A 26,339-nucleotide genomic window follows, 5' to 3' on the forward strand; every position below is an offset into this window, starting at 1 on the left:
ACATTTTTATCTATACAGTATTGTCTTTAACTGTTTTTATATATCTTGATGTTTTATTCCAATGTTTGTTGTGAGTTCTTTTTTTTAGTCCATCAATACCATTTTGTCCGGATTGCAGAGTAGTCCGAATCTTTTTGATTGTTTAGTTCCATGGTCAGTCTGTCCATCTCCGCACACTCATATATTTTCTTGATGATCTCTTTGTCCTCCGGTAGCTGTGGATTCTTCCATTTCTGCGCAAATACCATCCTTTCCACTGTTATTATATGCAGGATTAAATATTTAACATTTTTGGCATAGGACCCTCTGAGGGTCCTTCTCATAATACCAAGTAAAAAAAAAATTTCCAGTGTACATTCTGTTGTTATATTTGTTATTTGTTGCAACCAGTTACTCAATTTTTTCCAGTATTTTTTCATCTCTGGATATGACCACCATAAGTGAAAAAAAGGTGCCTTGTGTTTCATAACATTTCCAACATATTGAATTATTGTTTTTATGTATTCTTATCTAGAAAAGTTCTTAAGTAGAGGCGTTCTTAGGTAGAGGTACCACTGTATTATTGAGGTAGCATCTAAGAATATAGATAGTTCTAAGAATGATGGTTATTATGATGACTGTTTTTACTATGTCTTAAAACTAGCATGGGCAAAGATACCAAGAATTGTAGGATAAGCATAAGGGGAATAGAAACATAGAAACATAGAAGACTGACGGCAGAAAAAGACCTCATGGTCCATCTAGTCTGTCCTTATACTATTTTCTGTATTTTATCTTAGGATGGATATATGTTTATCCCAGGCATGTTTAAATTCAGTTACTGTGGATTTACCAACCACGTCTGCTGGAAGTTTGTTCCAAGGATCTACTACTCTTTCAGTAAAATAATATTTTCTCATGTTGCCTTTGATCTTTCCCCCAACTAACTTCAGATTGTGTCCCCTTGTTCTTGTGTTCACTTTCCTATTAAAAACACTTCCCTCCTGAACCCTATTTAACCCTTTAACATATTTAAATGTTTCGATCATGTCCTCCCTTTTCCTTCTGTCTTCCAGACTATACAGATTGAGTTCATGAAGTGTTTCCTGATACGTTTTATGCTTAAGACCTTCCACCATTCTTGTAGCCCGTCTTTGGACTCGTTCAATTTTATCAATATCTTTTTGTAGGTGACGTCTCCAGAACTGAAGACAGTATTCCAAATGTGGTCTCATCAGCGCTCTATACAGCGGGATCACAATCTCCCTCTTCCTGCTTGTGATACCTCTAGCTATGCAGCCAAGCATCCTACTTGCTTTTCCTACCGCCCGACCACACTGCTCACCCATTTTGAGAAATCACCACCCCTAAATCCTTCTCTTCTGAAGTTTTTGCTAACACAGAACTGCCAATGCAATACTCAGATTGAGGATTCCCTTTCCCTAAGTGCATTATTTTACATTTGGAAACATTAAACTGCAGTTTCCATTGCTTTGACCATTTATCTAGTAAAGCTTGACCTGTTTGCTTGGAATTTGCTTATCAGTCTTGCAAATTTTCGTAAAGCCACTTCTGAGTTCCATATTGCTTGTTCTTTGCTTTTATATCGCACCTTGCTCCCATACAGTGTTAATTATTTTTATCTTATCTTCTGTTATATTCAGGATCATCATCTTCTCAAGAGCATTGTTTTTAAAAAGTGAAAGAAAAAGAAAAAAAGTTTGGCTCATCGATAAGACAAGAATCTTTGTAGCTCAGGGTTCAACTGTGCGGAATCGTTGCAGTTTCTCTGAGTTGGTTGTTTTCTTGGAGACGTTTCATGATCCAACTATGAAACAGCATCAGTGTTGGAAGGGTGGAGTGGTGCGGTGGCCTAGAGGTGGAGCTCTCGTCTCACACTCGGGAGGCTTGTGAGGTCGATCCTGGGTAGTGGCAGATATTTCTCTTTGTATTTAATATGTTTATTAAAGTTTTTTCAATTTTTAAAACAATGCATAATCTTATTTACAGGTGAATCAGCATCATGTATATACATTTTTATCTATACAGTATTGTCTTTAACTGTTTTTATATATCTTGATGTTTTATTCCAATGTTTGTTGTGAGTTCTTTTTTTTAGTCCATCAATACCATTTTGTCCGGATTGCAGAGTAGTCCGAATCTTTTTGATTGTTTAGTTCCATGGTCAGTCTGTCCATCTCCGCACACTCATATATTTTCTTGATGATCTCTTTGTCCTCCGGTAGCTGTGGATTCTTCCATTTCTGCGCAAATACCATCCTTTCCACTGTTATTATATGCAGGATTAAATATTTAACATTTTTGGCATAGGACCCTCTGAGGGTCCTTCTCATAATACCAAGTAAAAAAAAAATTTCCAGTGTACATTCTGTTGTTATATTTGTTATTTGTTGCAACCAGTTACTCAATTTTTTCCAGTATTTTTTCATCTCTGGATATGACCACCATAAGTGAAAAAAAGGTGCCTTGTGTTTCATAACATTTCCAACATATTGAATTATTGTTTTTATGTATTCTTATCTAGAAAAGTTCTTAAGTAGAGGCGTTCTTAGGTAGAGGTACCACTGTATTATTGAGGTAGCATCTAAGAATATAGATAGTTCTAAGAATGATGGTTATTATGATGACTGTTTTTACTATGTCTTAAAACTAGCATGGGCAAAGATACCAAGAATTGTAGGATAAGCATAAGGGGAATAGAAACATAGAAACATAGAAGACTGACGGCAGAAAAAGACCTCATGGTCCATCTAGTCTGTCCTTATACTATTTTCTGTATTTTATCTTAGGATGGATATATGTTTATCCCAGGCATGTTTAAATTCAGTTACTGTGGATTTACCAACCACGTCTGCTGGAAGTTTGTTCCAAGGATCTACTACTCTTTCAGTAAAATAATATTTTCTCATGTTGCCTTTGATCTTTCCCCCAACTAACTTCAGATTGTGTCCCCTTGTTCTTGTGTTCACTTTCCTATTAAAAACACTTCCCTCCTGAACCCTATTTAACCCTTTAACATATTTAAATGTTTCGATCATGTCCTCCCTTTTCCTTCTGTCTTCCAGACTATACAGATTGAGTTCATGAAGTGTTTCCTGATACGTTTTATGCTTAAGACCTTCCACCATTCTTGTAGCCCGTCTTTGGACCCGTTCAATTTTGTCAATATCTTTTTGTAGGTGAGGTCTCCAGAACTGAACACAGTATTCCAAATGTGGTCTCACCAGCGCTCTATATAAGGGGATCACAATCTCCCTCTTCCTGCTTGTTATACCTCTGGCTATACAGCCAAGCATCCAAGCAGTTTTGAAAAAACTCGTTTAAACATTCATCCGGGTAAAAAGTATCTCCATGCAATTCAATTTTAACTCCTGCTTTTTTTCTTACTGTAATTCCCCAAGTTTTATTTATTTTGGTTTTTTTATTTATTCGATTTTTATGTTGCCCTTCTCCTTAGACTCAGGGCGGCTTACAACATGTTAGCAATAGCACTTTTTAACAGAGCCAGCTTATTGCCCCCGCAATCCGGGTCCTCATTTTATCCACCTCTGAAGGATGGAAGGCTGAGTCAACCTTGAACCGGTGATGAGATTTGAACCGCTGACCTACAGATCTACAGTCAGTTGCCTAGAAACATGCTTTTCTCTAGAAGATCACTTTTAAAAGAACCGTAATTATGAAACTGTCAGAAGCACTCTGAGTCATTAAAATAATCCAGGCAACCATAGTCTTGATATGACTGTTAAAAATGATTCAGACGTATGACATGTTTTTGCTTTCTGAAAACTCTGGTTCCTCTCTGTTACATGAGTGCTGATAGTTCTGTTTTTAGTTCCACAGTCTTGTCACTTCCTTATATCAAACATCTGAAGAGAAGTTCTGTAACTTGAATTCCATCTGGGTTTTCCAGGCACAAGAAGTAAAAAAAATAATCTCCCAGCTGCATAAAGTTGATTTAATTAAGTTGCAACTGGAAAAACATTCTATAGATTTACTTGACAGGGAATTTTAGAAATTTGAAGCCAATTACACAATTGAGAACTTAATGTTTCTCCATTTCCTTGGAGACAAGCTACAGAAGATACTGAGGATGACCACACCTTATTTTTCACTTTCATTTCTGCACGGGTGAACAAATGACTGATGTACAACCATTAAGAACATAAGAACCTAAGAAGAGCCCTGCTGAATCAGGCCAAAGCCCATCGAGCCCAGCATTCTGTGTCACACAGTGGTCCACCAATTGTCCATGGGGATCTTGAGCAGAAAGAGAAGGCAAGACCCTCCCTTTCCCTTGACCCCCAACAAATGGGACCCAAGGGAATCCTGCCTGCCTCAACCAACATAGAGGCGGCACATGGACATCCGTTTCAATAACCACCAATACACTTGGCATCCATGAATCTGTCTAATCCTGCCTTGAAGCTGTCCTTGCTTTCTTACCTTTGAGCTTTACAGAGGGCCCCCTTGTCCTAGTATTGTGTGATAGAGAAAAAGTATTTTCCTCTATCCACCTTTTCTATCCCATGCACGATTTTATACACTTCGATCAAGTCACCCCTTAAACACCGTCTCTCAAGGCTGAAGAGACCAAGGTGTTGCAACCTGGTTTCATAAGGGAGGGGCTCCATTTCCTTGATCATTCTTGTTGCCCTTTTTTGCACCTTCCCCAGTTCCATTATATCCTTCTTGAGGTGAAGTGACCAGAACTGTACACAGGACTCCAAGTGTGGTACTGATTGTGTTTATCTTCTAACAATATCAGCTGGGGTACCCCAGAGCCATTCTTGCCAATAAAAAATTATATTGGATGGCATAATTTTCTTCTGCTACAAGGTAATTTTAAAAAAAAATTTAAAAGGATCCTTAGAAAACGTTTAAAATGTCCTCCCAGTGTTAGTTGACCTGATATAGGTCTACGGAGTCTACGGAGAGGGGCGGCATACAAATCTAATAAGTAAGTAAGTAAGTAAGTAAGTAAGTAAGTAAGTAAGTAAGTAAGTAAGTAAGTAAGTAAGTAAGTAAGTAAGCAAGTAAGTGAGTAAAGAAATAAAGAAATAAAGAAATATATATATATATATAAATATGAATATAAATAAATAAAAATAAATAAAATAAAAAAATAAAAAAATAAAATAAATAAAATAAATAAAATAAATAAAATAAATAAAATACAATAAAATACAATACAATACAATACAATACAATAAAATAAAATAAAATAAAATAAATAAAGGTATGGGGGAATGACCACTTCACAGATGAAAACCAGAGATGCTACCTAGGAATAATCAGATAAGGGACTGCTCAACCCATAGATGGATAATGGGCAAAGTAAGAGTGTCCACTTGCAAAACTTTCAAGTTGCCATAAGAAGGAGGGGGAAAACTGACAGAATGGCTGAATTGTACTAACTGAGATTACATTCCCCAAATGTTTCTTTTACTGATTGTGTCCTAGGTTACCAGAGTCAGAAGGAGAGGTGTGGGGTTTACATGGTTCATTGGAAAATGTGATTTAAGATATGTCAAGTGAGAAGGGGTTAAATGAGGTCATGAGGGCGCATAACCTATGTGAGCTCAGTTTTGGTTGCATCGTAGTATTGCCAAAATGTAGCTCCTAATAAATCACTATATTTCTTTTGGGGTTTGGCTTGTGGCTCATTAATTAATTAGGGCATCTTTTGGAAACTTCACAGATAGTCAGAACTGAGCGTACAGGGCCAAGAGATGCTGCCAGGGGAATGGTCAGATAAGAGATCACATAGCCGGCAAGTACAAATTGGGTGGAGGAAGGCTTAGAAAGGACCTTCACTAGTTTCTTGGGTTGTCACTCATGCCCTCATCACCTCGAGGCTCGACTACTGTAATGCTCTCTACATGGGGCTACCTTTGAAAAGTGTTCGGAAACTTCAGATCGTGCAGAATGCAGCTGCGAGAGCAGTCATGGGCTTACCCAGGTATGCCCATGTTTCACCATCACTCCGCAGTCTGCATTGGCTGCCGATCAGTTTCCGGTCACAATTCAAAGTGTTGGTTATGACCTTTAAAGCCCTTCATGGCACTGGACCAGAATATCTCCGAGACCGCCTTCTGCCGCACGAATCCCAGCGACCGATTAGGTCCCACAGAGTGGGCCTCCTCCGGGTCCCGTCAACTAAACAATGTCGGTTGGCGGGCCCCAGGGGGAGAGCCTTCTCTGTGGCGGCACCGGCTCTCTGGAACCAACTCCCCCCGGAGATCAGAACTGCCCCTACTCTTCCTGCCTTCCGTAAACTCCTCAAAACCCACCTTTGCCGTCAGGCATGGGGAAACTAAACATCTTCCCCTGGGCACATTGAATTTATATATGGTATGCTTGTGTGTGTGTATGTTAGTATAGGGGTTTTTCTTAAATTTATAATATTTTAATTAATTGGATCATGTATTGGATTGTCTTTTCACTTGTTGTGAGCCGCCCCGAGTTTTCGGAGAGGGGCGGCATACAAATCCAAATAATAAATAAATAAATAAATAAAACTTGAATTCCATCTGGGTTTTCCAGGCACAAGAAGTAAAAAAAATAATCTCCCAGCTGCATAAAGTTGATTTAATTAAGTTGCAACAGGAAAAACATTCTATAGATTTACTTGACAGGGAATTTTAGAAATTTGAAGCCAATTACACAATTGAGAACTTAATGTTTCTCCATTTCCTTGGAGACAAGCTACAGAAGATACTGAGGATGACCACACCTTATTTTTCACTTTCATTTCTGCACGGGTGAACAAATGACTGATGTACAACCATTAAGAACATAAGAACCTAAGAAGAGCCCTGCTGAATCAGGCCAAAGCCCATCGAGCCCAGCATTCTGTGTCACACAGTGGCCCACCAATTGTCCATGGGGATCTTGAGCAGAAAGAGAAGGCAAGACCCTCCCTTTCCCTTGACCCCCAACAAATGGGACCCAAGGGAATCCTGCCTGCCTCAACCAACATAGAGGCGGCACATGGACATCCGTTTCAATAACCACCAATACACTTGGCATCCATGAATCTGTCTAATCCTGCCTTGAAGCTGTCCTTGCTTTCTTACCTTTGAGCTTTACGGAGGGCCCCCTTGTCCTAGTATTGTGTGATAGAGAAAAAGTATTTTCCTCTATCCACCTTTTCTATCCCATGCACGATTTTATACACTTCGATCAAGTCACCCCTTAAACACCGTCTTTCAAGGCTGAAGAGACCAAGGTGTTGCAACCTGGTTTCATAAGGGAGGGGCTCCATTTCCTTGATCATTCTTGTTGCCCTTTTTTGCACCTTCCCCAGTTCCATTATATCCTTCTTGAGGTGAAGTGACCAGAACTGTACACAGGACTCCAAGTGTGGTACTGATTGTCTTTATCTTCTAACAATATCAGCTTGGGTACCCCAGAGCCATTCTTGCCAATAAAAAATTATATTGGATGACATAATTTTCTTCTGCCACAAGGTAATTCTCCATTTTTTTAAAAAAAATTAAAAGGATCTTTAGAAAACGTTTAAAATGTCCTCCCAGTGTTAGTTGACCTGATATAGGTCTACGGAGTCTACGGAGAGGGGCGGCATACAAATCCAAATAATAAATAAATAAATAAATAAACTTGAATTCCATCTGGGTTTTCCAGGCACAAGAAGTAAAAAAAATAATCTCCCAGCTGCATAAAGTTGATTTAATTAAGTTGCAATCATAGGCTTTCCCAAAAATGCCCATGTTACACCAACACTCCGCAGTCTGCATTGGTTGCCGATCAATTTCCGGTCACAATTCAAAGTGTTGGTTATGACCTATAAAGCCCTTCATAGCATCAGACCAGGATATCTCCGGGACCGCCTTCTGCCGCACAAATCCCAGCGACCGATTAAGTCTCACAGAGTTGGCCTTCTCCGGGTCCCGTCAACTAAACAATGTCGCTTGGTGGGACTCAGGGGAATAACCTTCTCTGTGGCGGCCCCGACCTTTTGGAACCAACTCCCCCCAGATATCAGAGTTGCCCCCACCCTCCTTGCCTTTCGTAATCTCCTTAAAACCCACCTCTGTCGTCAGGCATGGGGGAATTGAGATATTCCCTTCCCCCTAGGCTTATAAAATTTATGCATGGTATGTATGTATGTATGATTGGTTTCTTAAATTAGGGTTTTTAAATTAACTTAAATATTAGATTTGTTTATATTGTCTTATTATTGTTGTTAGCCACCCCGAGTCTACGGAGAGCGGTGGCATGCAAATCTGATAAGTAAGTAAGTAAGTAGGTAGGTAGGTAGGTAGGTAGATAGATAGATAGATAGATAGATAGATAGATAGATAGATAGATAAATAAATGGTTTGTGGGAGAGACCTGGGGAGATGGGAAGAATAGAGATGCTGCCTAGTGGATGAACAGATAAGAGACAGCGTAGCCCAGAGCAACATAACAGGTGGAGAAAAGGGGCATAGAAGGAACCCTTCCTAATTGCTCAAGGTGTAAAGCATGCGGCTATAATGGCATGTGGGAAAGACCTTGGAAGACAGGGCCAAGAGATGCTGCCAGAGGGATGGTCAGATAAGAAACAGCATAGCTCACAATTGTATAATGGGTGGAGAAAGAGACCCAGGCGGACCCTCCCTAGTTTCTCAGGTAGATTTGTACTTTCAGAATTCAAAGACTATACCAATATAGCCTTACAATAAAGTAGAATTAGCTCATTTAGCAATAGCAATAGCACTTAGACTTATATACCTCTTCACAGTGCTTTACAGCTCTCTCTAAGCGGTTTACAGAGTCAGCACATTGCCGCCAACAATTTGGGTCCTCATTTTATCCACCTCGGAATGATGGAAGGCTGAGTCAACCTTGAGCCTGGTGAGATTTGGACTGGTAACTACAGCCAGCAGAAGCAGAAGCAGGTAATTTTCAGTGAAAATCACAGAAATCTCACTCTTTCGCAAGTCCTCGTGCAAGATTTGGCACCAAGGAATTTTCTACCAGAGCCACTCACCTGGGCAGAGAGGCTGCTGCCCACCACTGCTCTAACCACTGCATCACCAAGGCTCATTATTTAGTCGTGTTTCATGTCTGATCTACCTGGTAAGGTTGCCCCCTCTCTTCCTTCTTACCTTGACCCAAAGAGGCGGCAATTCCATTCATCAATTGGGCTAAAGTTTTGCTAGGAGAGCCAGGAAGCGCAGAGGAGGCCAACAGGTTAGTACCTAGAAGGTCGAACTTCCCGGTTTGTTGCCGAAATTTTTCCAGTTCCTTGGACAGGAGGTTGAATTGCTCACTCTGTGTCCGACATTTCTCTTCCAGCTCACAAACTTTGGCCTGGGCAAACAGAGAGGAGAGAGAACTGCAAGACTTGTCAAAGGGCAAAGGTACATCGCGATAGCAAAGGAGCGCTATGTTTTCCCACCTCGGCCTTAAAAATTGGCAATTCCCCATCCAAATCCTTCCCAGGAACCAAGCATACGTTACAAATGGACTAGGTAAATATTGGCAATCTCTGATTGTGACCCGGTTTGAAATGTTTAGTAGCCCTCTGTTACCACCAGCGGGAACATGCAGACTTGAGACCTAGCAGAGTTGTGTCAGAAGTTTGGAATGTAGAATAATAGATTCAGAAGGGACTTCTGGAGGTCTTCTAGTCCAACCCCTATTCAAGCAGGAGAACCACTACCACTCCAGACAAATGGCTGTCCGGTTTCTTCTCAAAAACCTGCAGTGATGGAGTGGCATTAAGCTGGCCACGCTCACCCAATCAGCTACACCCACCCAGGCCCCCAAGGTCAACCAAAACCCTGATGTGGCCCTCAATGACATTGAGTTTGACACGAGTTTAAGCCCTGGCAATTTCAGGAAGTCTTCTATTCATGTTCTAACCAGGTCTGGTGCTCCTAAACATCTTTCTGTTGTGAGTGGTCCATATCCAGATCAGCTGGTCACGGATTTTGAGGACCAGGAGATGGAGGAGTACTGGCATCACAGGCCGGTGTTCTTGCCATCTAAATCTGAGAGTGAGAGTGAAGGGGAATTGGAGACCGAGGAACCGCTAGAGACTGTAGCACCCCCAGTTATGGGACTTAGTGAATAAGAGGATGATGGGTAATCAGAGGAGGAAGCCCTCATGATAAATGCAAGGGTCAGAAGAATGTGGTCTAGACAGGATTATCTGAAAAGAATAAGGGTTCGTAGCATTAATAGACCTTCTCTGTGGTGGCTCCGACCCTCTGGAACCAGCTCCCCCCAGAGATCAGGATTGCCCCCACCCTCCTTGCCTTTCGTAAACTTCTTAAAACCCACCTCTGCCGTCAGGCATGGGGGAATTGAAACATCTCCCCCTTGCCCATGTAGTTTTTGTGTATGATTCGATTGTGTGTTGTTTTTTATATATTGGAGTTTCTTTTTTTGGACTTTTTAATCTAAAACTGTAACCTAGATTTTTAAATATTAGATTTGTTACTATGTATTGTTCTTCACCATTGTTGTGAGCCGCCCCGAGTCTGCGGAGAGGGGCAGCATATAAATCCAATAAATCTAATCTAATCTAATCTAATCTATGGGACACTTGGCCACGCCTTGCCAGTATATAAGGGACTTTCCAAGGGAAGGTGAGCATGGCAGACAATGTTCCACATCATGGATGCCAGAGACTCGAAGATGAGAGTACTTTTTGAGTTCAAATCCTTTTCTTTCATGCTGGTGAGATGCTTTGCACAGTTTCAATGAACTGTGAGTCTGTTCAAGGTGCCAGAGACACTTTCCAGAACTAAGATTTATAACTCTCTGGCTCTTGCAACCAGGAGTTCTTATCTCCACTTCATTAGAGAGAAAGTGTCCAGCATGAAATTCCTTATCAGTGAATTGCGTGATTCGTTTTACCAATAGATTTTGCTTATGATCAGCTTTGGATCAGCGTGTGTGTAGTTCTTTATTTCTGACCGTTGCTGGGCCCAGACAGAACACTTTCAAGGTTAATCAATGTCATCTTAGCATTGCCAGCTGTTCAGAGATCACTACGAAGCCCTGCAGCCCAACTCAAGATCCTTCCAGGACTCTCTTCTGGCTAGGGTTAGGATTAGGGGACCATCTACTGTAAACTCAGACAAACTCTACAGATAGTCACGAGAAACGTTCTACTTTGCATGGAGAACAGTTTTGCACAGTCCTGCCAAGGCGCACCCTTTGGAATTAGTGCCAACCCGCCATCAGATGATCTCCCGAAGTTATTGCAGTAGTCATGGAGCATTTTGAGCCTGGAGGTTTATGGGCTGAAGGATCTCCTATTTCCTTGGACATCCCACCAAGCCATGCGGCAGTATTCACATCAAGCAATTCAACATGCTTTCTTTTTTGGGGGGGGAGGTAACAATAGTGTTTAGGGTTCCATGCAAAGATAGGCCAGGGGCAATCAGGTAGAGGTTGGGTAGAAGGCAGCCCAGAGAAGGGTTTCACCCCCCCCTCCTCCCTCCCTCTCCCCTCCATCTAAAAAAAATACCTGCATACTGTCCAAAGTGATCTGGATGAGAAGCAAAGCAATACATAGAAGAAGGAGAAAAAAAAAACAATGAAGACACAGGATGGGGAAAAAAATGTGCGTTAAACGAAAGATTTACAAAAAGCCAAAACACAGCCAAACAACAAAGCAATACACATATTGAGCCTGTCTATGCTGCAGGTTTGAAATTGTTTCAGAACTTCTGGGATTGTTTGGTTCCTTCCTTCCTTCCCTTCCTTCCTTCTTTCCCTCCTTCTTTCCTTCCATCCTCCCTTACTTCCCTCCCTCCCTCTTTCTTTCTTTCTTTCTTTCTTTCTTTCTTTCTTTCTTTCTTTCTTCCTGTCTTTCTTTTTCAATTCTGATTGACAAGCTTGCAAGACATCTTGGGAACAAGAGTTTGGACAAAATCTGGGAAAGTCTCAAAGGCTTAATGTCTCCATCCCCTGGCACAAATGAATACCCTCCTTGTTATGTCCATGGGGGGGGGAGGGCATACTCCAAATTTACATGCCAGTCATGGATTGGTTTTGCCTGAACGCCAAGTTTAAAGGGCTGTCAAGCCACGCCTCCAGGCAAGGCGATTTATAAGCGCCTCGCCTGGGCTTGTGGCTCAAGTATGTGAACTACGCTACAGCTTGATCTAATAAAGTTAGAAACAGCAGCTAAAGCATCCTGCCTCTTTTTGTCCGATGTAACACTCCTATTATTACAAATCAAAGCTGATTTTGAAAGACGCACAGAAAACAGCCATGCCAAACTGAGTTTTGACCCAATGGCTAGAGATGACAGCATCACCTTCCATGCGCTCCCCTTTTGCTAACCCCCCCCCCCCCATAATTTTCCTTGGTGAACAAGGGGTGCCATGCCAAGTTCCTGAAGTTGTATATTGGCAGGATCGAGAAGCATGGAGGATGCCCTCAGGACAGCAAGATGGCTGAGGAGCTACTCAAGAAGGGATCAGCTATCCCACCAATTAGTAAACCAGCCTCCAAGTGAAGTCTAATTTAACTTTTTTTTAAAAAAAAATATTTTTTATTAACTTTTAACAAGTTTAATATACACACAACATAAAACAGTGCATAGTGAAATGTGCCCACCATCCCGACACACACACATACTCCACCACCAACCGGGGGTGTTTCTTATATAATCCACTTTGACCCAAGAGCAATACAGTGCTCCCTTGATTTTCGTGGGTTCGAACTCCGCGAAAAGTCTATACCACGGTTTTAAAAAAATATTAATTAAAAAATATTTCACGGGTTTTTCCCCTATACCACGGTTTTTCCCACCTGATGACGTCATATGTCATCGCCAAACTTTCGTCTGCTTTTAATAAATATTTCTTTTAATAAACTTTAATAAATGAACATGGTGAGTAATAATCTAAATGGTTGCTAAGGGAATGGAAAATTTCCATTTAGGGGTTTAAAGTGTTAAGGGAAGGTTTGTGATACTGTTCATAGTCAAAAATAGTGTATTTACTTCCGCGTCTCTACTTTGCGGAAATTCGACTTTCGCCGGCGGTCTCGGAACACATCCCCCGCAAAAAGCAAGGGAACACTGTATATCTATTTTCATATTATAGAGTGATTCCAATTTATTTCTTATAGCTTGGTCTCGGATTCTATTCGTCATATATCGTCTTACCTTGTTCCACCGTCCCATCAGTTGTCTCAATTCAGTTTCATTATCCAAATTTATCCTTTTATCTATAATTTCAAATTGAATATGGTCCACCATGTACCTATACCGATTTTGCATTGTCCATTTTGTCGCATCCTTCCAACCCAAAACTATGACCGCCTGAGCGCTTTCTATTGCTGCTTGTTTTATTTCTCTAAATTCTCCCATCACATTGCTTTTAACTAGTACTGCCATTTCCGTGAAGTCTGCTTTAGCAAGAACATCTGGAGCAGAGGTGGGATGTTCCCGGTCTGGACCAGTTCTTTAGAACTGGTAGCGGGAATCCCCCCCCTCGAACATGGAGCGATCACCGATTGGCCACGCCCCTGAACTGGCTTTAATGGTGACAATTGTGGTGCCGCCATCTTGTTTTGGGGCTTCTGCGCATACACATAACATTTTTTTGGCCTCTGCGCATGCGCAGAAGCTTGGTTTTCAGCACAGCATGTGTGCACTCATGCAACGCACTAGTGCAGCACACAATGTACGTGCGCCCACAAGGCGTGGGAGGAAGCGAACCAACGACAAGGAAAGTTAGAACCCACCCTTGACCCGGGGAAGGGAGAGGTAGTGGTTCAAAGAAACCAAAATGGTGGCCTTGACTTTGAAAAGAAAAGCCCCCAACCACTTTTTACGCGAGTGACTGGTGAAATGACTCAAATGTGTGTTTTCTAAAAGGCAGCTTAAGAAAAAAACAAAAGAGGTCTTTCGGTTAGGATACCTAGCGGAAAAAGGACGCCACTCTAGGAGGAGACTCTATGGTGGGGGAACCGGACTTCCGGTCAGGAGAGGAAAAAGGACGCCCCACTAGGAAGAGACTCTATGGTGGGGGAACCGGACTTACGGTCGGCAGAGGAAAAAGGACGCCACACTAGGAAGAGACTCTATGGTGGGAGGAACAGACTTTCGTTTGGCTCCAGAATCTGAACGGAAGGTTTCCAGTTAGGATATTTATGGCTCTTTAAGTGCTGGCCCCTGTACTAGGACCTCTTGTTTAGAGCTCCAAAACAACAACAAAATTTGTAAACGTTTTCCTGCCTTTGAGCAGAACTGCCTGTAATAATCTTCCAATTTGCCGGTTGGGCAAAGGCAAGTGCTGAAACTTCACAAAGCCATCACAAGCGCAAGCTTTGAAACCAGTTTTCAGCGAGTAACATAGATACAGCGGCCCAATCCCAGAGGCTGATTAGGTCCCGCAGAGTGGGCCTTCTCCAGGTCCCGTCGACTAAGCAATGTCGTCTGGTGGTGCCCAGGGGAAGAGCCTTCTCTGTGGCGGCCCCGGCCCTCTGGAACCAACTCCCCCCGGAGATCAGAACTGCTCCTACTCACCTTTGCCACCAGGCATGGGGAAATTGACACCTCCCCTAACTCCTGCTTTATGTATGGTTTGATTGGGTTGTGTGAGCATTTTATTAATAAGGGTTTTTAAATTGTGTTTTTAAATATTGGATTTGTACATTATTATTATTGTTGTGAGCTGTCCCGACTTCTTGGAGAGGGGTGGCATACAAATCTAATTATTATTAATAATAATAATAATAATAATAATAATAATAATAATAATAATAATAATAATACTGTGGGACTTCCGACTCCAGACTGACCGAATTCTGAAGCATAACACACCAGACATTGTGATCGTGGAGAAAAAAAAAGTATGGATCATCGACATCGCAATCCCAGGGGACAGCAGAATTGAGGAGAAGCAGCTAGAGAAATTAGTGAAATACGAAGATCTAAAAATCGAGCTGCAACGACTCTGGCATAAGCCCGTGAAAGTGGTCCCAGTGGTACTTGGCATGCTGGGCGCAGTGCCAAAGGATCTCAGCGGACATTTGAAAACCATTGGAATTGACAAAATCTCCATCTGTCAATTGCAAAAGGCCGCTTTACTGGGATCGGCAAACATAATTTGCCGCTACATCACACAGTCCTAGGTGCTTGGGAAGCACCCGACTGGTGATGAAATATGAAATCCAGCATAGTGATCTCGTTTGCTGTGTTGTATTGACATAATAATAAAAAAATATTTATTATTATTATTATTATTATTATTATTATTATTATTATTATTTAGTTTTGTATGCTGCCCCTCTCCGTAGACTGAGGGCGGCTCACAACAACAACAACAATAATAATAATTAATTAATAATTAATATTATTAATTATTATTATTACATCCACTAGTACACTCACCATGCTTTTTAAAAAAGAGGGGGGGAGAGAAGGGCGAGGGAGGGGGAAAGCATGGATCAATAGGAATAGATTTTGAGGCCGGGGAGAAAAAAAATCAATACAGCTGCTGCTTTGCAATCTCAACGGGCCAATTAAATAAACACATCTGGGGGAAAATTTAATAGGCTCCCAAGCCACGTCAGTTCGATAAAGGAAATCACAGAGAAGGGGAAACGGCAGGTGAAATCGGAATTGCAAAAAAGGAAAAAGACAAAGAAAAGAAAAGCAATTTACCCTAATAATAATTGACCCCCACCCCTTTCCCACTTGGGACCGCACTAATTTCCTTTCACCAAAAATGTCTGAGCCATTTGGACTTTTCGCTCCCCCCCCCCCCTTTTCTTAAATCAATGTCAATATGATTGGCAGCCACAGCAAAACATAAGAGGAACGTTTTTGCCGGTTCAGCTCTATCAAAAAATGTTTTTAAGCAAAATTACAACACATGGTTTCAGCAGTTCGCAACCAGGAATAAAATCGGAAGCTGAAATTGTTCACCTCTGATGGCTTCCCTATCTCGCTATCAATAGGAAGAGCCTAAAATTGTCTTGATGGGTGTCTAGACTGATTTCCCATCCTCTACACCAGTGTTTCCCAACCTTGGCAACTTGAAGATATTTGGACTTCAATTCCCAGAATTCCCCAGCCAGCGAATGCTGGCTGGGGAATTCTGGGAGTTGAAGTCCAGATATCTTCAAGTTGCCAAGGTTGGGAAACACAGCTCTACACTGAGAAATTTATGATCTCCATTCTTTGCAAGATTTATTTGCAAGCTTCCCCTGCCTTCCAAGTTTAAGGTTTGCTTATTGCTTGGGTACAGGTAGTCTTCAACTTAGAACAATTCATTGAGTAACTGTCCGTCATGCCTTGGTCGGAGTCCGAATCTGAGATGGAAGATGACAGAGAGCGGGAGAGTGGCTCCCTTGGCTGTGGCGGGGAACTAGAGAAGGGCAAAGTCAGGCTGGGCAGAGCAAGGGAGAGCTAGAACAAGGGAGAGAGGGTTCACATGAAAACCAAGGTCCACCCCCTCCTCATGCCCTAGGATAGAAGATAGCGATGTGGGTTTCCTGGCTTAGGAGGAAGGAAAGGGCTTCGATTCCATTCACAAGGCACACCTGGGGATGGAGTTTAAAGGAGAGGCAGTTGGAAGGGGCATTTGTTGGGAACAAATGCTGAATTAATCTGGTGTTGAGAGTTATGGCAGCTTCATTTAGCAATTGATTAATTGTATGGGTAATCCTCGACTTATGACCGCAGGGAAGCCCCACATTTCTATCACTAAGCGAGAAATTTATTAAGCGGGTTTTACTCCATTTTACCGGCCATTTTCGTTAAGTGAATTTGTTAAGTGATTTGTTACCCAGTTGTTCAGCGGATCTTTCTGACTTTGCTTGTCAGAAAGGGGTCACAAAAGGGGAATCACGTGAGCCCAGGAAATTGCCAACGGTCTAAATTTTGATCACATGACCAAGTGGAGATCCTGCAGCGGTTGTAAGTTTGAAAAGTCACTTTTTCTTTTTGGTGGCACTGCAAATTTTTTAAACAGTCCTTAAATGAACTGTTGTATGCCAAGGACTACCTGTACTTAATAATCGGGAGGTTGATGCATCTCCAAGTAGCGAAGAAAATAAAAAAACTGGCCTTACCTCTAGCAGCTGGATTGCTCCCTCGTGTTCTTTCTTTGCCTCAACCTGAGCCTAAAAAAAGAGAGAAGGAAAGGCAGAATGGACATTTAATTTTGCTCTGCAATAAATTTGGTAGAAATGATGCCACCCCAAAAGTGCTTGTTTCAGGAGGCAACTGGACTTTATTTATTTATTTTATTTATTTATTTATTTATTTTGTCCAATACACAATGAGGGTTTTAGTGGGTATACATATTTATACATAACATTTAAATATGTTAAAGGGTTAAATAAGGTTCAGGAGGGAAGTGTTTTTAATAGGAAAGTGAACACAAGAACAAGGGGACACAATCTGAAGTTAGTTGGAGGAAAGATCAAAAGCAACGTGAGAAAATATTATTTTACTGAAAGAGTAGTAGATCCTTGGAACAAACTTCCAGCAGACGTGGTTGGTAAATCCACAGTAACTGAATTTAAACATGCCTGGGATAAACATATATCCATTGAAAGATAAAATACAGGAAATAGTATAAGGGCAGACTAGATGGACCATGAGGTCTTTTTCTGCCGTCAGTCTTCTATGTTTCTATGTTTCTATATAGTAAAATACATGATGAAGGTTATAGAGGAGATACTCATAGTAAAATATATCTATGAAAGAATAGAAAAGAAGATACAGTAATAGAACATATCAATGAAAGAATAGAAGAAGAAATATAGGAATAGAAGAAAGGTATAGAAGATATAGGAGAGAATTTTATGCTTAAGACCTTTCACCGTTATTGTAGCCTGTCTTTGGACCCGTTCAATTTTATCAATATCTTTTTGTAGGTGAGGTCTCCAGAAATGAACACAGTATCCCAAATGTGGTCTCACCAGCGCTCTATACGGCGGGATCAAAATCTCCCTCTTCCTGCTTGTTATACCTCTAGCTATGCAGCCAAGCATTCTACTTGCTTTCCCTACCGCCCGACCGCACTGCTCACCCATTTTGAGACTGTCAGAAATCACTACCCCTAAATCCTTCTCTTCTGAAGTTTTTGCTAGCACAGAACTGCCAATACAGTACTCAGATTGAGGGTTCCTTTTGCCCAAGTGCATTATTTTACATTTGGAAACATTAAACTGCAGTTTCCATTGCTTTGACCACTTATCTAGTAAAGCTAAATCATTTGCCATATTACAGCAATTTTCAGGAATTTGGCAGTCATCATACCCAGGAGGGGGTTCCTACTTACTGCTGCTACCAGTACACTCTCCGGGTGACCAGCGGATGTGCGCATGGGTCCAAGCGAAATTTTGCTTCTGCTCATGTGCAGGAAGCAAAATGTTGCAAGGGTACGTGCACGAGAGAAATAGATTTCGGCTATATTTTCTTCCACGCATGCTTATGCCTATATTTATGCATATGCACAGAAGGATAAAATCACTGAAATCTCACATGGGTGCATGTCCCCTCGCAACATTTAGCTTCCTGGACATGCGCAGAGGCAAAATCTCGCTCAGACTCACGTGCCCCGCCGGTCACCTGGAGCTGCGCATGCAGCTACATTTTCGCTATGGGGTGGCCCGCAAAAGTAGCCACAAGTAACCACTTGCCACATCATAAATATAAAAAGTTTAAGTTTAATTGGATTTGTATGCCGCCCATCTCCGAGGACTCGAGGCGGCTCATAACATATACAAAGAAACAATAGTAAATCAATCCAATTAATATACATAAAAACAATCCTTAAAAATTCTAATTTTAAAAAACTTCCATTTACATTCATTTAGCAATCATACGGGGAAAAAACATTCGTTAGTCAGGGGGAAGATCTAGCAACCCCAGGTCTGGCGACAGAGATGAGATTTTAAACTCTGTCGGAAGGCAAGGAGAGTGAGGGCAGTGCGAATCTCTGGGGGAGCTGATTCCAGAGGGCTGGGCCCCCCACAGAGAAGGCTCTGCTCCTACGTCCCACCAGCCAGCATTGTTTGGTCGACGGGAACCTAAGGAGATCAACTCTGTGGGACCCCACCGGACGCTGGGATTTGTGGGGCAGATGGCGGTCTCGGAGATAGTCTGGTCCGATGCCATGTAGGGCTTTATAGGTCATAACCAACACTTTGAATTGTGTCCGGAAACAGATCGGTAGCCAATGCAGTCCAAGAATCTTGGACGGGATTTGTTTTGGCAAAGAGTGCATTTAGATGTTTTAACAGATTAAATACTGTACATCCCTTAAACCTTCATCTGAGTTGGGAAGTGGGTTGATTTAAAGGTGAATGGGGAAATCAGATGAAAATTCTACATGATGTTTCTCATTGAGATATTTTTTTAAAAAAATTTCAGGGGAAATCAAAGAGAAAAGAAATAAACTTCAGAGTCTTTCCTCATGAGAGATGTTTCCCAAATACCATGAAATGGATGGGAGTCCTTGACTTACGACCATGCTTGGGATCCTAATGTAATAAATGAAATGAAAGGAAATTAAATTAAATTCCATGGCCACACAAGGAAGTTATCACCTGATGTCATGGGGTTTGGGGGGTTTTTTGCCTAGGTTTGATGCTGTAATGGTCATAAGTGCAAGGATTGGCTGTAACTTCTGAACGGACACTAAATGAATGGTTATAAGTCTAGATCAACCAGTAAATGCATCTAAATGTGACGATGAAAAACAGAAGTCTTTTCTGAGAGAGAGAGAGAGAAACTTTCTGGAAATTGGAAGGCAGGAGGGATTTTTTTTTTTGCACAGTTGTGTGTGTGTGTTTTTTGCCCTGATGTCCCACTAGGTATCTCAGAAAGTCCACCTAAATCCTGGACGGATGTTTAACCATCTCTGCTCTCTATGACCTCAAGACCGGATCACGGATCTTGGATTACTCGATCTGTATGCCAGACAATATATTAAACTAGGCAATCAATTCCAAAGAGGCGAGAAGCAAGTCTCAGGTTTGCAATATGAAATGTCCTTTGCAAGGTAATAAGGAACATATATCTTATCTCGTATCACAGATTTCCATAACAATAATAAAACATCTTTTCGAAATTCGAGCCTGTCATAATAAAGGAGAAAGAGAGACACAGGGAGAGAGAGAAACAGAGAGAGACACAGGGAGGGAGAGAGACTGACAGACAGACAGAGAGGCAGAGATAGCTACAGAGAGAGAGAGAGACAGAAACAGAGAGAGAGACACAGAGAGACAGAGGAGAAAGAGAAAGAGAGACAGAGGGGAGAGAGAGACAGACAGACAAAAACACAGAGAGAGAGAGAGACAGACAGAGAGACAGAGAGTGATAGAAATGCAGAGAGAGAGAGAGAGACAGACAGAAACACAGAGAGACAGAGACAGAGGAGAGAAAGAGAAACAGAGAGAGAGAGGAGAGACTAAGAGAGACAGAGACACAGAGAGAAATACAGAGAGAAAGACAGACAGACAGAGAGAGACACAGAGGGGAGAGACAGACAGAAACAGAGAGAGTGTGTGTGTGAGAGAGAGACAGAGGAGAGAGAGAAAGACAGACAGAGAGAGAAAGACAGACAGACAGACAGTGATAGAAATGCAGAGAGAGACAGAAAGAGAGAAAGACAGAAACACACAGAGACAGAGATAGAGACAGAGGAGAGAAAGAGAGACAGACAGAGAGAGAAAGAAAGAGAGAGACGGAGATGGAGAAGAGAGAGAGAGAGAGAGGAGAGAGACTAAGAGAGACACAGACACAGAGATAGATACAGAGAGAGAAAGACAGACAGACAGAGACACAGAGGGGACAGACAGACAGAAACAGAGAGAGAGTGAGAGAGAGAGAGACAGAGGAGAGAGAGAAAGAGAGACAAAGAGACAGAGAGAGAAAGACAGACAGACAGAGACACAGTGATAGAAATGCAGAGAGAAACAGAGAGAGAGAAAACAGAAACACAGAGAGAGACAGAGATAGAGACAGAGGAGAGAAAGAGAGACCGAGAGAGACAGAGACAGGAGAGAGAGAAAGACAGAAAGACAGAGAGAAACAGAGAGAGAGAGAGAGAAAGACAGACAGACAGACAGAGAAAGATAGCAATCTTGTGTTCTTGACCAACATGCTTATCCTTATTGGATCACCTTATCAGTATCCATTTCCTCTCGAAGGACATTATTAATGTTCTGTCTGGTTTTGAAAGCTGGCTATGAAGAACTGGCCAGAAAGGACATTTCATATATTTCGTAATTGGATAATTCGTCCAATCACGTTATAAGGAACAACGAGAAAAGATGGTTATTAAATTTACTGGCTTGCAAGTAGAGAATTTCATAAAGCAGAGAGAGAAGATAGAGAGGGAGAGAAGAGAGTGGGGGGGGGGGGCAGAGCTGACGCGTAAACCAGATCATCTTTTTTCATTCTCTGCAGCAATTTCGACCCTACTGAGCCCCGCCCGCCCCTTCTCTCTTACCTTTTGCAACAGTTCAATTTCCTTCTGTTTTGAGTTGAGAATAGCCAAGGCCTGTTCATGCTCTAGTTCCAGCTGTTGCCGCCGTTCAGCAGCCTCTCGCATATGCTGGGGAGAGAAAGGAAGACAACCACTGCAGGTGAAGCTAGCAAGCCGTAGGGCAGTGATGCTGAATCTATGGCACACATGCCATAGGTGCTACACGGAGCCATAGCGAAGGGCACGCGAGACGTTGCTCTATGTCAGCTCCAGTGTGCGTGCACGCATTGGCCAGCTGATTTTCAGCCTTGAGGAAGGCCATTTCACCCTCTGGAGGGTTCCGGGAAGCTTGGCTGAAGCCCCGGAATGCAAAAAACCCACCCAATGGACAAACCAGAAAGTTTGGAAAATGGACTTCCGGTTTGCCCGTTGTGCTGTTTTTTGCACTCTGGAGGGTTCCGGGAATCTTCCTAAAGCCCCGGAATGCAAAAAAAACCACCACCAAATGGACAAACCAGAAGTTTGGAAAATGGACTTCTGGTTTGCCCGTTGTGTTTTTTGCACTCTGGAGGATTCCGGGAATCTTTCTGAAGCCCCGGAATGAGCAAACTGGAAGTCCATTTTTCCAAATTTCCGGTTTGCCCGTTTGGCTGTTTTTTCACCATCCCAGGCTTCGGTGAGGCCCATGCCCATGCGCAGGGATGGGGGGGGATGTGCTCATGCATAGTGGGGAAGGAAGCGGTGTGGATACGTGCACCCATGCTAGCACACCCACCCAACTCTTTTGGCACGTGAACCAAAAAAGGGTTTCCTTTCACTGCTGTAGGGAGTCCTTGACTTACAAGCATAATTTCCGTTGCTAAGCAGAATGGTTGTTAAGGGTTAGGGCCAGGGGTGAGCAGCAGGCAGGATGGGGTGGAACGCAGTTCCACCAGCAGAAATGAAGATGTGTGTGCAGCTCCATCTGATCAGTGGCTGTCACTTCCTGGATTACTGGTCTCGGCTCAGCTCTCCTTTTCCCCCCTGCTGCTGCATCTGTGCTCCTTGCTTTTTTCCTCTTTCCTCCTTCCTGGCCTCGGATGAGCTTCCCTCCCTCTTGCCCGGCTCCCCTCCAGCCTTCTGCAAGCAGAAGGCGTGGGCGGAAGCAGCGCTGGCAGCATTTATGCTTCTGGCAGCCCCCGTTCACCTAACTACCCAGCCTGAAACAGGGGGGCGACCCAGGAAGGAGAGCGCGGGAAACGCAAAGCAAATTGTCACCCCAGAGAGCAACACTGGAAAGGTTGTAAGTCGAGGACTTAACAGTTCACTTGCACGATGATGATCGTTCAAGCCACTCCCACCTGGTCACATGGCCGGCAAGCCACTCCCACCCAGTCACATGACCATTAAGCCACACCCACAAAATAAACCACACAGGCTGAAACTGGCTGAGAGGAGAGATGGTCCATAACCAGAGGTGGGTTCCTGCTGGTTCGGACTGGTTCTATAGTACTGGTAGTAACTTGGCCTGGGTCACTAGAACCAGCAGTGACCCCAGACCTGCCACGCCCCCCAAACTATCGGTGGCGCCAATAGGCGGCGTCATTTTGGTTTTTGCTTCTGGGCACGTCTTATGCTTCTTCACTCACAAGTCTCCATAAGACACTCCAAAGTGGTTACAGCAAAAGTATGCAAAGCCTTCAACCAGTAGGAACCCGCTGATGATGCAATTTTTGGTGATTTTTCCCCCCCAGCATCTCCGTGTCGGAAGAAGCCCTCCCTCTGCCCTCAGTGCTGACCTTTAATCTTCCCCCGAAGCACAGATGAGAAGCTTCTTCTCAGGAGACGACGGGAAAAAAATCTTGAAAAATTGCATCATCCTTTATAACTTCAACCGGTCATTAAATGAATGGTCATAAATCGAGGACTTCCTGTAGTTCCTTCTATGAGGATGCAAAGTTTTTTGGTAGCAAGATCCACCCTACCTTTAGGACTTGCTCTAAGTTCTCCAGTTTGGCTTGGAGCTGGTGTTTCCCCCAGAGAGCCAAATCTCGTTCTTTGGTTACTACAGCGAGGACTTCTCTGAGCTGGTCATCGTTGTTTTACACCTATAAAGCAAATGGGAAGAGAGAATTTAAAAAAAATTAGGGTTAGAAAATGCTTTCCACGCTCAAAAGAGAAGGTGAGCAATTGTTTTCTGAGTGAGATTCCTTCCCTTATTTATCCCCCAACTATAGAAGGCATGGGGAAGTTCGGAAGTTCAAGCCATTCTAGCAGTCGGATAGATTTTTCTTTTGTAATTTATTTATTAATTGTTTTTTATCTTTAAACATCACGTCATTTTTGCACAGATCTACCTCCAAATCTCATACATTGTTATTTACATATCTGTTTACAAAACTTTGGGGACATGCACGCCCATGAGATTTTGGCAGATGTACGGAAGCAAAAAAAAAATCACCAAAATCTTGTGTGCGTGCATGTCCCCTCATGTGCAGAAGCAAAAACACACCGCAAGAAAACTGGAGCTATGTGCACAGCACACCGGTAGCAGTGGTAATGGCAATCTGCCCCTGTACCTGTCCGAACAGCTCTATCAATTGTGGAGATGACTGGCAACAGGGAGCCGCAGCAGAGGGCTGAATGAGCCCCATGAGGCTCTAGAGCTGCCACTGCTGACCTCTGACTCATTATTATTATTATTATTATTATTATTATTATTATTGTTATTATTGTTGTTATTATTATTGCAGTTGTTGTTGTTGTCCTCCTCCTTCTTCTTCTTCTTCGTATTATTATTATTATTAATTAAATTTGTATGCCACCCTTCTCTGCAGACTCGGGGTGGTTCACAACAATAGTAAAACAGTATACAATGAACAAGTCTAATATTTAAAAAGTATCTAAAAACCCATTATTTTAAAACATACAACACAAGCATACCATACATAAAACTATATAAGCCTGGGGGAGATGTCTCAACTCCCCCATGCCTGACAGCAGAGGTGGGTTTTAAGGAGTTTATGAAAGGCAAGGGGGGTGGGGGCAATCCTAATCTCTGGGGGGAGTTGATTCCAGAGGGTCAGGGCCGCCACAGAGAAGGCTCTTCCCCGCGTCCCGCCAGACGGCATTGTTTAGTTGATGGGACCTGGAGAAGGCCAACTCCTAACCAGTCCCTGGGATTCATGCGGCAGAAGGGGTCTCAGAGATTTAAACACTCATCTCGCACATTTCCAAAATGTCCTGTAATACCTTGGGTGATACGCTTGCATATTGGAAGTTCAAAGGATCCTTTCCATCCCTGACATTTTTTCAGTTCTTTTTCCTGCAAGGAAAGCAAAGAGGAATTCAAGCACTGTGGTGGTATTTTGTTCAAATGTTGCCGTTAGATTGGACGGTGCTGGGATTAAGATAGGAAAAATGCCGTGTAAAAAAATCAAGGATTTTATTCACTTATTTATTTCTATCCTATCTTTTATTATTCTTACCAATAACTCAAGGCGACGTACATATCCGTACAGTTTCCTCCTCCTGTTCCCCCCATAACAACAGCCCTGCGAGGTGGGTTGGATTGGCTCAAAGTCACCCAGCCAGCATTCAAGCCAAAGCAGGACAACAACTCCCTGTCTCCTGGTAATTGGCACAAAGTCACTTAGCTGCAGAAGTGGGTTCTTCTCGGTTTGCACCGGTTCTATTGAACTAGTAGTAAACTGGTGTTGATGTCACAGAGTCATTTCTGTTGGTGCCAGTCCATGGACACCACGATTTTGGGATAAATTAATCAATTAATTTGAATTTGTTTTGCTGGTTTTTGCTTCTCTGCATGCGCAGAAACAGAGTTTTCAGCACAGTGCATGGACCACCACTTTGTTTTTGGCTTGTGGAGGGTTTTTTTGCTTCTGAGCATGTGCAGCAGCAGCATTTTTGGCACTGTTCATGCACCCGTCCAGCATGGCCACGCAGCGTGCAATGTGCATGAAGCCATGTGGTGTGGGAGGAAGCGAAATGGCGGTGAGGCAGCTTAGAACCCATCCCTGCCCAGCTGGTTTTCATGGCTAAGGCAGAACTAGAATTCATCGTCTCCTGGTGATTGGCCCAAAGTCACCCAGCTGATTTTCATGGCTAAGGCGGGACAAGAACTGCCAGTCTCCTGGTTATTGGTTCAAAGGCACCCAGCTGGCTTTCATGGCTAAGGCAGGACTAGAATTCACCATCTCCTGGTTATTGGTCCAAAGGCACCCAGCTGGCTTTCATGGCTAAGGCAGGACTAGAACTCACCATCTCCTGGTTATTGGTCCTAAGGCACCCAGCTGGCTTTCATGGCTAAGGCAGGACTGGAACTCACCGTCTCCTGGTTATTAGTTCAAAGGCACCCAGCTGGCTTTCATGGCTAAGGCAGGACTAGAACTCACCATCTCCTGGTTATTGGTCCAAAGGCACTCAACTGGCTTTTATTCCTAAATTGGGACTAGAACTCAGTGTCTCCTAGTGATTGACCCAAAGTCACCCAGCCCGCTTTTATGCCTAAAAAAAGACTTGAACCCGCTGCCTCCTGGTTTCATGGCTAAGTGGGACAAGACTAGGACTCAGTCTCCTGGTCATTGGCCCAAAGTGATTCCTTTAAGTAGTATGTATGTATGTATGTATGTATGTATGTATGTATGTATGTATTTATTTATTTATTTATTTATTTATTTATTAGTTTTTTAATTTATTTATTGGATTTGTATGCCGCCCCTCTCCGCACACTCAGGGCGGCTAACAACAGTAATAAAATAACACATAACAATAATCCAATACTAAAAACAGTTTAAAAACCCATTATATAAAAAACCAAACATACAGACAGACATACCATGCATAAAATTGTAAAGGCCTATAGGGAAAGTGTATCTCAGTTCCCCCATGCCTGGTGGCAGAGGTGGGTTTTAAACA

General features: G+C 42.6%; 1 protein-coding gene across 1 annotated transcript in view; it reads right to left on the reverse strand.

Moving 5' to 3' along the window:
* The window catches only part of RIMBP2 (RIMS binding protein 2), a 72,911-nt gene extending 48,225 nt beyond the window's left edge, over positions 1-24,686 (reverse strand). The window contains exons 1-6 of the mRNA XM_070761988.1: positions 24,657-24,686; positions 23,390-23,512; positions 21,450-21,554; positions 17,056-17,106; positions 11,489-11,509; positions 9,114-9,318 (exon numbers count right to left, since the gene is read on the reverse strand). Coding sequence (XP_070618089.1) covers positions 9,114-9,318; positions 11,489-11,509; positions 17,056-17,106; positions 21,450-21,551 — 379 coding nt within the window. The 5' untranslated portion in view covers positions 21,552-21,554; positions 23,390-23,512; positions 24,657-24,686. The remainder of the gene's footprint in view (positions 1-9,113; positions 9,319-11,488; positions 11,510-17,055; positions 17,107-21,449; positions 21,555-23,389; positions 23,513-24,656) is intronic.
* Positions 24,687-26,339: the final 1,653 nt, after the last annotated feature.

Source organism: Erythrolamprus reginae, chromosome 10 (assembly GCF_031021105.1).
Source record: "Erythrolamprus reginae isolate rEryReg1 chromosome 10, rEryReg1.hap1, whole genome shotgun sequence".
In the NCBI taxonomy this organism is placed as follows: Eukaryota; Metazoa; Chordata; class Lepidosauria; order Squamata; family Dipsadidae; genus Erythrolamprus; species Erythrolamprus reginae.